General features: G+C 54.0%; 2 protein-coding genes across 3 annotated transcripts in view; both read right to left on the reverse strand.

The window, feature by feature from the left end:
• Positions 1-884: 884 nt before the first annotated feature.
• Positions 885-10582, reverse strand: amotl2a (angiomotin like 2a). 2 transcript variants are annotated; one of them, XM_030372204.1, is made up of 11 exons: positions 10295-10582; positions 8931-9705; positions 8087-8324; positions 7329-7473; positions 7116-7208; positions 5201-5496; positions 4448-4644; positions 4040-4144; positions 3656-3864; positions 3064-3258; positions 885-2843 (listed from the first exon to the last, which is right to left on the reverse strand). In XM_030372204.1, the coding sequence occupies exons 2-11, from the start codon at positions 9635-9637 to the stop codon at positions 2770-2772; spliced, it is 2259 nt and encodes a 752-aa protein (XP_030228064.1). In that variant the 5' UTR covers positions 9638-9705; positions 10295-10582; the 3' UTR covers positions 885-2769. The 2 variants fall into 2 exon arrangements, with proteins under 2 accessions (XP_030228064.1, XP_030228063.1); XM_030372203.1 differs by having other exon boundaries at positions 4448-4647; positions 10295-10580.
• Positions 10583-13943: 3361 nt separating this feature from the next.
• LOC115555869 (collagen alpha-1(I) chain-like) overlaps positions 13944-14071 on the reverse strand; it is a 1554-nt gene continuing 1426 nt past the window's right edge. The window contains exon 4 of the mRNA XM_030372915.1: positions 13944-14071. This exon is cut by the window's right edge and continues 396 nt beyond it. Within this exon, the coding sequence (XP_030228775.1) occupies positions 13992-14071 (80 nt within the window). The 3' untranslated portion in view covers positions 13944-13991.

Raw genomic sequence — 14071 nt, forward strand, 5'->3', positions numbered from 1 at the left:
CATTCCTGCAGTCTGTGGTATGTACTGAGGCCCCCCATCACTTTGGCAGGTAGATGATTTAAAGAGCTGCTCTGAACGCTTAATCAAACCTGAGGGACAGCGCCACGTGTGGCCAACAAAGGATACTGCACAGGTCATTTGTGATCAGCCTCAAATGATTCAGTGTGTGACTTCACTTGCAGCGAATTGGAAACAACAAGCAACACACTACAACACTGTTGCTGTTTGGTCCAAGACTTCTCGACATTGATTCACACATGGATGAGATTTTTTTAAGACGTGAATCAATCTCAGCTCCACAGTAACCGCAAAAATGTCAGACCCCGTGGTAGATCACCCAGGATCGCACCCGCCTTGGAAAAGGGTATTTAAAATACACACTCATCTTTATGTTCCTCCTGCTTGGAGCTGTGAGAAATTGCCCTCAATCTCCGCAGGGCGAAGCCGTGGAGAAAAGGGAAGTCCGAGGGCCGAGGCATTCAAGGAATGTCCTTCTCCCAGGCAAACGGGGAGGCGGAGGAAGCGAAAATGTTTACATTGAAAGTCAAGGTTCGCTGCAAGGGAGCGCTGACCGCGCCGCCGACAGCGGAGCAACGAGGACGCGCCTCGGGGACGAGCGCCACAAGCACTACAATGTCTGAGGGCTAGTCAACCTTCTTGGATTATGTGACACATGGCCAGAATAAATAGTGGTTTCGCAACGCTCATCGTTATTAACGTCAGAACTACTGGCATCTGTTTTTTTCCATCCTAAAATAAGTTGGGTAATTTTGGAAGTTTGTGTCCAACTTTGAAACCGCAGGCGCATGTCAGAGGTTCTCTTCATTCTATCAAAGGTTAAGTGAATGTATCAGGACAATTGAAAGGAAGGCAAGAAACACGTATTAATGAACATATATTAAGGGTTTTTATTCAATGAAAAGTGAAATGTTATTGGCATGGCATATACAAAAATTCCATAGCAAAAAGTTCACAGCAACGTCTTAATGGGCCATCCAGCCATTACAGGGCCACCAAATAATAACTTGATTTTGTATAATTTCCACGAATAATTTAAGGACAAAAGGAAGTTTTCTTTGGCATCACAAATAGAAAACAAAATAAAAAAAACAATAATATATTAACATCTCTCACTTCGGACAACCCTGAATGTAAACAGAGTGTAAATAGCGATATGGGGCCGTTTTTAGAACCAATTGAAATCAGCTACTTCAGCGTTGCCCAGCAACACTTAGCAGAAGACCACCCTGGTTTGGAAGGGGAACACCAGCGACCATAGTACACATCACCCCATAGAGTAGGCGGTCCCTGTGGGTATTCTGATAGTACTACACTTGAAACAAAACAAACACTTTTAAAAAACGAGAGTAGTTTCATCCTCGTGTGGAATTATTATAACAGCCTGAAGGGATGAAACACGTTATCTGCATGCTGATGGTCGATTGTTATTCCCCTCCAAAAAAAAACAGAGCCCTACTAAGCTGGAGTTCCTGCGCATAAGGGGCCATACATTCAGCATTCACGGGACATTAAATAGGGGCGATCGCCCAGAGCTCATTCTTAGCCGCGGCGCCGCAGCCCGTTCCCATGCGATGGGAGAAGCAGCAGCGGTATCGCGTCTCATTTAAGAACACAGTGACGATGACAGAGCGGTAGGGAGAGTGCTCAAGATAGACACGCCGTTTCCACCCTGCTTATAAATAATGTGGAGGAGACGCATGTGGGTGGTAGCCGGCTACCGACCGGGCGTCTCGCTAAAGTCTTCCTCAACAGAGAGGCAGGGGGAGAAGCAGCCATGCCCAGAATGTGCACCATTTTAACAAGGGGTGAGGGTCACCTCTTTAGATAGCCCTTTTTCTTTAATGGGCGCGCTCCCTCACTGAGGAATGCGAGCAGATTAGCCGTAGCCTGTCGGGAGGGCATGGTGGAATGCGGCCCGTTGGCGATCACAAGCCCCATTACATTAACCCAGGATTTTCAAAATTAGAGCACCACGAACAAACTCCAGCCCCCGTTAAGGGATGCGTACTCAAGACCACGCCTTAAATAAAGAACAGTATGTTCCCTGCCTACAGGGAGCTTAAATAGCTAACAGCTTAAATAACTTATAGACGGGGCGAACCCGGGGTATAATGGCCTGGTGTGCCTGTTAAGGGGAGTCGCCCTAATCCTGTAACCCTGAATGTAAACGTGGTCGTACGAGGCCGGGTCGGGGAGGGGGGTGAGGTCAGACCGACGGGGGCAGGGAGAGAAGCAGGGCTTGGTAGAAGTGAGACGTCTCTCGTTTTTTCCATTAAAAAAGAAAAATGGCAGAGCGAGACTCGAGTCATGAGCAGCACTTGATATAAATAAAAACATACATTCAAATAACAACGCGTGGCACGAAATAGGAAAAAACAAATCACGACAGATATATTAACAGATGGCTCCGATTCCTATACCCCGCGACGAGGCGGGCCGCTCCACCGGAGAACCTTCTAGAACCCCATCACCGTGGGAACCGGCCAAGCATCGAACGCCCGGCCCGCGGCCCTGAACTGTGTCCCGTTCCGGGTTCCGTTCCTGGTCTTCCACGACGGCCGGTTCGGTCCGGCTTCACGGCCGGGCCGTGCAGCCTGCTGTAGTCCAGGGGTCCGGTCCACAAGACCGACCGGCAGGCCCATAGCTCCCCGTCGTCAGGGGAGTACGGGGGAACACCATCGTCGGGGGGGGGCTCTCTAGAGTCCTGGAAGACCTCCAACCCCAGCTGCAGACATCTGATCCCCAGATCTAGATGAGGATCTCCACCACGTCGGAGTCTGGGCAGCTGAGGTTCATGAAGGTCTTGAGCGGTGCCTTCAGGTCTGCATGGTGGGAAGAGAAGGTCACGCTGTTAGAGAACAAGAGCGCTCTTTGGTGGGGATGCCCCCTCTGGCGCTCCTCTTATGTTCCAACCCCGAGGCGAAGCCACGGTGGGGACCGCACAGAGAGCCGAAGATGGGCGGCGACGGCTAAAAAACAACTCGAGGGGAAGGGTTTCTCGAATTTGGTGTTGGAGCCTGCTCAATACGAAGGTGTATTCACCTGAGAGAGTCGCAGAGTGGGCCTCTGGGGCAGCGGGCGGGCTGGGGTCCCAGATGGCGTCGGTTCCCTGGGAGAAGGTGGAGGAGGAGATGTAGGAACTCTGGGTAATGGAGTCCTGGCCAAGAACCGAGGTCCCCGTTGAGCCTCTGGGGTGACGCGTCGTTTCACACGCCCGCTCGTCCCAGCGATCCTTCCCTGCGCGGACAGAAAGAGAGGAGACTGCTTAATGACCCTGGAACATCCTCAACACACACACACACACACACACACACACACACACACACACACACCGCCCAAACATCTGCTCTGAAGACCTCGTTCCCCCGCTACTATTCCGGGGCTGGAGACGCCATATACATATCAGTTTAAAAACGCACGTCTATTTGGAGGCGGCGCAAAACTCATCGGCCCCTCCTCTTTATTTATACTTTTCTATTTATTTTTTTTAGAAGCTGCACATTCTGTCTGGCGGCCCTGGCCTGTCTACCAGTTGTCCCCTCGTCGCTTTTTTGGGATTCGTGGATTCTTTCCCCGGCATTGCTCGAATAGGTCCCCTTAAAACCAAACCGCTTTAAACTCCGGGACGACTTACCCTTTCCCTTGGTGAGGTCAGCGAGGCTGCCGCTGCCACCGTCGCCGCCGCCGCCGCCGCCGCTACCCACGGCGTTGATGGAGGCCGGGACGGACCGGGCCAGACGGAGACCCTGCCTCTCCGGGCGACCCAGCTCCCAACCGGAACGCTGCTGGAGGACCTGGATCACAGCGTCCTTCTCCAGGAGCTGAGAGTGGAGCGCACGGATCCTGGAGGAAACAATACAAACATCATGAGCACACGTCCTCCATCATCGTCAACGTGAGAAAACCTCTTCAACCCTGAGGGCTTTGAACACTCTGACACAGAGAGACTCACTGACTAAACTACATCGGAATTGTTGTTGAGATTGAGCGATCACGAGCGAGGGGAATGTGCACGTACCGGTTTTTCATCTCCTGCTGTCTGGGGCTCGTCGAGGAAGGCAGCGTGTCGTTGAAGCTGCTGTTGGGAGAGCTGCCTGGAGACTGGTTGATGATCGTGGTGTCTCTGATTACCAGGAACACAACAGAGACAGACATTAAAACCTTGCTTTCACAGTCGTTGGTTTCAAAAGGAGTGCAATTCGCAATTATAGCCAAGAATATCTATGGATCCACCAAACACTAAAATCTCTGAAAGATTAAACAACAAATGTTGGGTTTTTGAACTTGATGATTCAATGACTAATATAATCCAGTGATAATTTTTTTTTCCGTCGATCGACTAAGCGATCTATCGTGTAAGGTTAAGCCCCGCCCTCCTCCAACGGGTCTCCCAGGTGATTGACAGCAGTCCATCGTAGCGTCTTACCTCTGCGCGGCGGCGGTGGCGGCGGCGTCCATGGCGAACTGCCGCATGGTGCTCTCCTCCAGGTACTTCTGCTCCCACTTGGTGATGTCGGCCTCCAGCGCCAGGACCCTCTCCTCGCGTTCCCGGAGCTGCTGCTGCAGGCGGGACCAGTTCAGCAGCTGGTCCGCCGGGCCCACGCCCTGGGACTGCGACTGGGACTGCTGGGAGAGGAGAGGGGAGGGGGGGGGTTAGGCGCTGGAGAACGGATGGTGGCGACCGTGGAGTTGATACCGTCCCGGTAATAACTCTCCATATTATTATCTTCTGAGTTGTGGTAATCCGTCTCATCAACGCCAACCACAAATAACTGCTCTGCCTGGTTCCCTCCCTGTTTCATGACAGTCTTTTTCTGTCCTATCCATGAAGTACGATAAAAATGTCTTCAAAGTTCACTATCAACGATCTGGATCAGTAGTCCACCATCTTGAAGATCGCTCAGAACACTCAAACATCAGTGTCGGTTCTACGGGACTGGGGAAATCACTTTCTGGTTCCCGAGATAAATCCCAGTTCTACCACGTCTACTATGTTCCCCACGCTTCCTCCCAGAACGAGGGGTTCAGTGTCCACCAGGGTGGGGGTGGAGGTGGTGGTGGTGGTGGGGATGGGGGTGGTGGGGATGGTGGAGGTGATGGGGGTGGTGGTGGTGGTGGTGGTGGTGGTGGTGGGGATGGTGGTGGGGATGGTGGAGGTGGTGCTGGTGCTGGTCCTCACCTGCTGGGCTCGGAGGCTCTTCAGCTCCTGCTCCAGGCGGGTGCGTAGCCGCAGCTCCAGGCTCTCCCTCTTCTCCCAGGCGGCCTGCAGCTGGGCCAGGCCGCCCTGCAGCCGCTCCACCTTGGACACGTAGGCCCTCTCCTTCTGGAGCTCCTCCATCAGCGCCAGGCTGCGGCTCTGGGCCAGCGCCAGGGCCTTCTCCAGGGCCTCGCGCCGCCGCAGCCACTCCTCGCCCGACGCACGCAGGTGCTGCACCTGGCGCTCCACGCGCTCGCGTTCCCTTTGCTGCTCCTCATCTGGGGAGGGGGAGGAAGGGAGGAGAGGAGGAGGAGGAGGAGGAGGAGGAGGAGGAGGAGGAGGTTAGTGGAATGATGGAGCAAATCTTTTCTGGTGAAGAGTACGGTCAGGAGAGGGGAAGGTTGAGGGGTTTGCACGGCAGCGGCTGAGGTGGGGGGAATGTGGTGCAGGGATGAGGAATGGTCCGTTTGGCACTCGGGGGGGGGGGGGGGGGTCAAGCCAGCCCATAAGGAGAGCCGTAGCGTCAGCCGTCTCCTTACTGGAATGCGGCCCAACGAGGGACATTTACAAAACTTCAGGGAATGCTGCCCAGAGCTTTTAATTTTCTTTATTTTCTTAGGACTCACAAGGAGGGCCGATACAGAATTCTCCAAATTGTGATCCACTGAGTCGCGGTAATTCTTGGAAATCCATCTCATTAATGTTAACCAAAGAGCAGAACTCTCCCCCCCCCCCCCCCAGCACTGAGGTATTCAGAGTTTGGCAGGAGGTGGATCCTCCAGCGCTGGCTACCCGCTGACGGCCGACTGGGACGGATTACACAAGAGAGCACATGCCATTCCTCTGATCTGCAGCGCGCGCACACACATACACACAAACACTCACACACACACACACACACACACAGACACACACACACACACACACAAACGCTCACACACACCCGCAGCCCCGAGCGTCTGCGGGCTGTTACCCAGGAGAGCGACAGAACCCCAGCGTACGTTTTCATTATTCCGACATTCCTGGACGCGCCGTCTAAAGGCTAACACAGGGAGCGTGTGTGTGCTTAATGCTGCGGCTGCCCCCAAACGAGTCATGTGTGATTGATTAAGGAGTTATTGAGTCGTTTGGTGGGGAAATAAAGCAGAAAAACAACCGTTTAAAGTCGTCCCTGGAGACGCCGTCTGTGATCGCCTCGTTTGGGGATTTTTTTTTTTTCTCCATCTCCTCCGTTAAATACGGCCACTAACGAGCCTCGCCGTGCAGAAACGCACTCTCATCAGTGTCCCTCGAGGTATTCGCCTGTCGGCCAACAGTGAGGCCCCGGTTTGGCACCGAGGTCTCAAGCCGGACCGAAACCCCCCCAACAGCTCCACGACCCCTGAGGTGAGGAAATGCCCAAACATGGCGAGGCGTTCTCTGGCGTTCCAGAGGTCATGTTGAGCCTGGATGTCTTGGGACGCCATGCCTGCTGGTTCCCCCTTAGGGAACGCAGGGGGAGGGGGGGTAATGTAACTCAGAGCAGGGGGGGGGGGGGAGGCATTCCCCGGGGCAGAACAGCGTGAAATACCTAGAGCCAGGAGAAGGGCGAAGGTAGGGGGGGGGGGGGGGTGAAGGGGCTCTGGAATCCAGACAGCAGTTTACTGCCCTGCTCATAAAAGATGGCTGCCGGTTTAGTGGGGTGAGGTATGGCTGCCGTGTGCCGCCGTCGTAGCCACGCTAACGACCGGTTCAAACGCTCGTTTCCATTTATCGGACTCCCAATTATTTTTCGGTTTCGGCGTCGTGAAAAGCGTTTACTACGCGGACCTCTGCGATGTCTGATCCCCCGCGTTGAGGAGAGGTGGAGGGGGTGTGTGCGGATGTAGGAACGAGGGGGTGTTGTTCTCCAACTCACTCTGCTCGATGAGTTTGGTGAAGATGTGCTGCTTCTGCTCGCTGGACTCCGCCTCCGTCGCCAGACGCTGTCTCGACGCCGTCTCCAGGCGATCTACGGAAACAACGAAAAAAAAAAAAAAAGACCGGTCAGCAGCGGCCCGGACAAACGTGCAGTGGAGTCAAACAGTTTGAACGCGCGGGGGTCTCCACGGTGGGATGGGGGGGGCCATACCTCGGAGGTCCCTGTTGAAGTCGTGCAGCCGTTTGATCTCGGCCTCCATCTTGTTCCTCATGGTCTTCTCCAGGGCCTCCCTCTTGGCCGAGCCGGTCATCAGCGAATCGTACGCCTCCGAGATCTGGTGGATCTCCAGCTCCAACTGGAGGAGGAAGAGGAGGAGGAGATGTTTACTCTTTAGTCATTTAGCAGACAATTTTATCCAGATAAAGTACAGACAGGTCATTAAGCAGCAGGTAGGGGTTAGACAGTACAGAGACAGGTCATTAAGGAGCAGGTAGGGGTTAGACAGTACAGAGACAGGTCGTTAAGGAGCAGGTAGGGGTTAGACAGTACAGAGACAGGTCATTAAGGAGCAGGTAGGGGTTAGACAGTACAGAGACAGGTCGTTAAGGAGCAGGTAGGGGTTAGACAGTACAGAGACAGGTCATTAAGGAGCAGGTAGGGGTTAGACAGTACAGAGACAGGTCATTAAGGAGCAGGTAGGGGTTAGACAGTACAGAGACAGGTCATTAAGGAGCAGGTAGGGGTTAGACAGTACAGAGACAGGTCATTAAGGAGCAGGTAGGGGTTAGGCGTTAACTTGATCTAGGCTGCGGACATCTGGCATGGAACACAGAAGCTTAGAGTGGCAGTCATAACCACCAGACCCCCCAAGAATAAAACCCATCAGCCTCTGATCACAGGTCATATTCTAGGGGGCTGTGGATCTCCAAACACATCCTCCTCCTCCTCCTCCTCCTCCTCCTCCTCACCTTCTGCAGGCGGGCGGTCTTCTCCACGTGGACCTCCAGCTCCTGGCGTAGTCGCTCGTTCTCGCGGAGCAGCGCGTCCATCTGAGCCGCGTCGCCGTTGACGCCGCCGCAAGGCATGCTGGGTACCCCGACGCCTGCGCCGGCGAAGTAGGGGTCCGAGCCGCCGGAGCCCCCGGCCGCGTGGCGGTAGACCCCCCCGGGCGCACCGTGGGACAGCTGGGGCGGAGACGACACGAACCTGGAGGAGCACCAGAGATGATGAGTCAGCGACCGCAGGGTTCAGAGTCAGAGAGCGCTCCGTCGTTAGTCACCAGGGCAGCCCGGGGGAGGGGCTGCGCTCCGGGGGCTAGACTGTCTGGGTTTGGAGAGCGCGCTCCTCTGGCATGCAGAGAATCAGGGTACGAGGGGTGAGAACAAACAAACGCAGGTATGGAGCCAAGTCGCCCAGACGCCAGCTGCTGCGTGCGTGTTCCGTACGGTCGGGCTGCATACGTGTTGAATGTCTCATACAGAGCGTTCGTGTTGGTACACGATGCGTGTTGAATGTGCTACATAAGTGTTTCACGGCCGCGCCGGGAGCGGAACCATAAGTACATGCCGGCTGTGAATTATGCGATTCTATTAAGAACAAGCTCTGTTGGGAGTTGGGTTTGTGTTAAATACGTGCTGGGTAGGTAATTATATAACACTAATAGATTCTAACCTGTGCTTGGAGTTCAGTCACAAGTATATGTTAAATAAGTGTCCCATAATAATTGTATACTGGTAATATTTAACATACTCAATTCACAGCACAGGTGAGACAGAGTGTCACATAATATTTGCGTACTGGTATTATTCGTACCTGTGCTGGGAGTTGAAGGGTGGGGGGGGGTCTCTGTACTGGTGGCCCAGCTCCTCCGACCGGCTCAGCATGTACCCTGGGAGCCGGACGCAGAAGGGGTATTCCGGCGGGGGTGCGCGGCCCTCGGGCCCCGGGGCCGGGGGACCCGCGGGGTACAGCTGGGGGTAGCTGCTGGACGAGCTCAGGGGGGTCGGGGCGTCCCGGGGGAGAGCGTGGTTCCTCTCCAGCGAGAGCTGCATCAGCCTCTCGCTCAGGGAGCGCGCGTGCTCCCGCTTCAGGTCCCAGGGCCCCGCGGGGGGGTGGGGGCCCGGCTGGGGGCCCGGCTGCTGGCCCGCGCTGCGGTGCTGGGAGTTAGCCTTAGCCTCCTCGTAGGACGGCAGCTCCTCGCCGTGCAGCTGGTACAGGTGCTGGCAGCCGGCCGGGCCCTCCGAGAGGAAGAGGTCCCCGCGGTGCTCCTGGCCCTGTGGCTCCTGACGCGTGGACATGTGGACGTATTTGGGGGGCTCCTCCAGCGTCAGACTCTCCAGCGAGGAGCGGGGGCTGCCGGTGCCGGTGCCGCCGCCGCTGCTGTTGCTACTGCCGCTGCTGCCGCGCAGGGCCTGCTGCTGGATGGCCAGCAGGGTGTGCGTGTCCGCCCGGTTCCCCAGGCGGAGCTGCTCCTGGATCAGGCGGTGCAGGACCGTTCCCGACTCCTCGGCGGTCCTCATCTCGTTGGGTTTGAAGGGTTGAGGGTTGTGGGCTGGGAGGACGGCGGTGGTGTTGGGTTAACACGGGTCTGGGGAAACATGAGGATCGCTGCGGGTTACAAATACATACGAGGATGCTTTGATGTTTCCATTTGTGGAATACGAACTGAACCTGGACAGGCGTAGAATTCTGTAGATAATTGTTATCATTGAACTGGACTTTTGGACTAATTTTACTCGGTTGTTAAATCGGACATAATTCAATGTTAGACAGATACAAATAAAGCGAATAAAATACTATAAGCCCGTACAAAAACAATAGCGATCCGTAAAAATACAATCAAGATACACCATATAAACGTGTTAAAGTTTAGGCTGCATAGATAAGGCTGATCAGCCCGACATGTGCACTAGGGGCCATTGTTTTTGTGTACATCTCTAGTGGACGATATTCACATCTCATCACATCTCAGAAACCTTCACAAACACTGGACTTTACTGGGATCAAACCATAGACAAGGTCTCACATACTAGTAGTAGTCAAACAGACAATAATCAAGTCAATAATCCTCGATCGGAGATTTTATATCGATGAGGATGTGAGCTGACTAGTCTACGCGTAAAGCGAACACCAGAGCGTTCAACGCGTCAACGAAACAAAACGCGAAATAAACTCACCCCAATCAAAGTTCAAAACACATCCCGGACGAAAAAGAACCTCGGTATAATCTCCCTCCACAAACACGATAAAAATATAAACACAGTGGATACAGTTCCTCTGAGGATACGGGTGTACGAGTGTCCTGTGTTGCTGAGCGTTCCAGTAGGGGAGCAGCGTGTGCGCTCCACGGCTCTCTGAGGCAGACTGGCTCACGACGCGCTCTGAGCGCGCTGATAACTGAGGGCTGATTGTTCCGAGGGGGAATGCGCGGAATGCCGGAGCCGCTGGTCCCGGAGGGGTCCGAGCGAGGCAGGCAGAGGGGGAGAGGGGGAGGGGGAGGGAACGGGCGTCTCAGCTGGTCGCCTGTGTCATGTTAAGCAGCTAGTTGTTGTTCTGCTGCACAATAGATTGGATAAACTATGAAGAGGAGGAGGGCCAGGAGCCGTTTTTTATAAAACACCATATCTAAAGAGGAGATATAATGTGCAAACAAAACTTTGGCTGCAAGACTTTCTATCTTTCCCTTCCTCCTCTTCCTCTCCATGGCTCTCTGAATGAACTGAGGTCTCTTCATCGCTTGAAACTGTTAACCACTAACCCCACATTATAGCAGTATGTAACATAATAAACATATCATACCATAATATACATCCAGCAGCACTACATTATGTCCCCTCGGTCTCAGACAAAGACCAGACGGAGGAGAGGAGAGGAGAGGAGAGGAGAGGAGAGGAGAGGAGAGGAGAGGAGAGGAGAGAGGAGAGAAGAGAGAGGAGAGAGGAGAGGGGGTCAGTTAGGGTCCTGATTGGACGACAGCCTCATTCTCCTGTGGCATTATGTTTGTGTCCTGGTCAATATTTAAGCTGCAGCCCGTGTCTCTTAATTGCTGTATGCGTGTGCGTGTGCGTGTGCGTGTGTGTGTGGATGGGGGCTTATTAGGCTGTGTGTGCGTGTGTGTGTGTTATGGGGTAAATGGGGTGAGTGTGTGTGTGTGTATGTGTGTGTGTGTGTAAGGGGTAAATGGGGTGAGTGTGTGTATTGGGGGGTTCATCTATGGTGTATGCGTGAGTGTGTGTATAGGATGTTTAAGCGTGTGCGTGTGTGTGTGTGTGTGTGTGTGTGTGTGTGCGTGCGTGCGGGCTGACTAGGGTGTTTGTGCGCGTGTGTGTGTGTAAGGGGTAAATGGGGTGAGTGTGTGCATGGGGGTGAATGCATGCCGTATGAGTGTGTGTGGGGTGTTAAAGTGTGTGTGTGTGTGTGTGTGTGTGTGTGTGTGTGTGTGTGTGGACACGGGGAGGGTGTGTGCGCGGCACGCTGCCTGCCAGCTGTCCAGACCAGACACCCCCCCCCCCCCTGCCCCCCCTAACGAGGCTGAGAGGCTGAGAGGCCGTATTGTTCTCCAGGAGCATACGTGACAGAGCTACCATCTGCTGTCCTGCACCCCCCCCCCCATGCACATTATAACCCCCCCATACACACTATACCCCCTCCCCCCCATACACACTCACTATATTCACTCACTACATACACACACACACTCACTCTATACACCCCATATACACTCATAACCCCACCCTCGTACACACACACAAAACCCTTCCACCCCCCCCCCCCCCACACACACACACACACACACACACACACACACACACACACACACACACACACACACACACACACACACACACACACACACACTGGGTAAACAGGGTGATCAGATCAGCAGGAGGGGGGGAGGGTAAATATTGATCGTATTGTAGACTCAGACTATATGAGATGAACCCATTAGCCCCTCACTCCTCTGTCCTTCTTCTCTCTCTACCCTTCCCTCTCTGTTCCCTTCTTCCCTCTTTCTTACTCTCTGTCTTTGTCTCGCCGTCCATCTCTCTTTGTCCGTCCGTCCGTCCCTCCCTCCCTCCCTCCCTCCCTCCCTCCCCCCGTCTCGCCGTAGCCCCCGCGGGCCCTGACAGAGCCGTGACCTCTGACCCTGTAGGTAAATGTCCTGCAGGTGATTTGCATGGCAGTTCAGACTCAACTGTTGAAGCAAGGCGTTCCCCAACTGACAACCTGAAGGAGGCCACCCTGTGAACTGGATGCCCTGTGGACGGCCAAAACCCGCCCCAGGGGGGGGGGGGGAGGGGGGGGGTCTTATCACCCCCCCTGGGGTCCGTCTGTCCCCTTATCATCATAACATGGGGTCGTATCAGCAGAAAGACTGCCGATAAACCTTTTACTTTTAAAACTGAAACATGTAACATATAATCTCTGATCATCGTGCTAAGTGAGATGTTTAACGGACTGGCTGTTGGTTCCTTCTGCACAGAAGAAGAGTGCATACCACTTAGTCTGAGCGCATTGAACCGTGACCATCTCAAATATGTGCTGCTGATAAGGAAACCTGTGGAGCAGAAGAGTGTGCGCTGCCTCGACTCCAGCGTGGGAAACCCTCACACTGCAGGTGAGGTCAGTACCAACCTCGTCATTAACCTATGATCCTAGGCCAATAACATAACATCAGAATCCTCCGATGGGATTGTAAAGTATAATAACTTATCGTCCACCTACAGTAAGTGCAACAGGATAATGACTTATCTTCCTCCCCCAGAGAGTTCCACAGTATAATGACGTTGTTATCCTGCTAGCCTGCTAGTAAGTGTAACAGGATAATGACTGATCATCCTCCTACAATAAGTGTAACAGGATATAATGTTTATATCCTCCTACAGTGAGTGTAGCAGGATAATATTCTCCGTCAGTAACAGTGGTTCTGGGCCGACCGTCTCTCCAGTACCGGACGCCCGACCCGAGGCCGTTCCATTCCGTGTAATAACCAGTAGAAACGTCCCCAGGCCGCCACGTTAAAAGCCTCCAGCGCCCCGACCGATTTACATGTATTTTGCATCCACATTTCTGCTGCTCTTATGGGGGGGGGGGGGGAGGTCCTTTGTGTCTTCAAGTGAGGAGGAAATGGCTGCATTCCTGACATTAACATGTCCATGGACACCCCCGCCCCCAGCCGGCTGCGAGGGGGGAGGAGGGGGGAGAGGGGGGAGAAGGGGGAGGAGGGGGGGGCACGCACCCAGGAGGACGTTTTCAAAGAAAGCTTCTTTACTTTTATTTCAACGTGGATATCTCTAGAGCCGTAGATAGAGCAGCATAGACGTTCCTAAAGTATCATTCTACAACATCAACGCCTTCGCCCAATGCCTCGGGAATGGGTTAACCTAGTGATGGTTAGCGCTTGGCCCCTGGTTCTATGAGCATCCTTACTGTACGGGCAGCGTTATATTGTTGTTTCTCCGTCCTAACTGTGAGTGTCAATGTAAATGCCTTGCCTTGTTCGATCAAGAGGACAAGGGGATGGGCTGGAGCCCCTTGTTGAGGGACAATCTACACACATAGGCGTACATTATGGCACCGTTTTTCGGACATGTTAGTGGGAAGGTTTGGCTTGTTTAAACGTATGATATTGGGGGGGGGGGGGGGTCTTGGTGTGAGCAGCAGCGGGTCCTGGTGTGAGACACGCTGGGACGCCTGCTCTGGAGTGTATACATCGGTGGATGATGTGTGTATGATGCGGTGACGTCAGGGCGGGACGTCTTATCTCCCGTCCTAGCGGTTAGCTCGGCTCCATGTGTTTACGTCGAGGTATTACAAACAGTGAGGTCATGTGACTTCCCTGTGATGTGTTCTGTGAGGCCGGTGACCAGATGGTTACAGGTCCTCAGAGTGACGCCGGGTTCTGGGGTCTGAAGCACGGGAAACACGGGAATGAGGAACGGGGCCTACAGGAC

This window comes from Gadus morhua, chromosome 12 (genome assembly GCF_902167405.1).
Source record: "Gadus morhua chromosome 12, gadMor3.0, whole genome shotgun sequence".
NCBI classification, from domain to species: Eukaryota; Metazoa; Chordata; class Actinopteri; order Gadiformes; family Gadidae; genus Gadus; species Gadus morhua.

Bases quoted from the DNA above. Each gene is read 5' to 3' on its own strand.
- amotl2a (XM_030372203.1), bottom strand. From the start codon at position 9,637: ATGAGGACCGCCGAGGAGTCGGGAACGGTCCTGCACCGCCTGATCCAG. The intron at 5,497-7,115 runs GTGAGTTGGAGA...CCCCCTCCCCAG, and splicing joins CACCAAACTCATCGAGCAGA to ATGAGGAGCAGCAAAGGGAA. The intron at 3,259-3,655 runs GTAAGTCGTCCC...CTGTCCGCGCAG, and splicing joins TGACCTCACCAAGGGAAAGG to GGAAGGATCGCTGGGACGAG.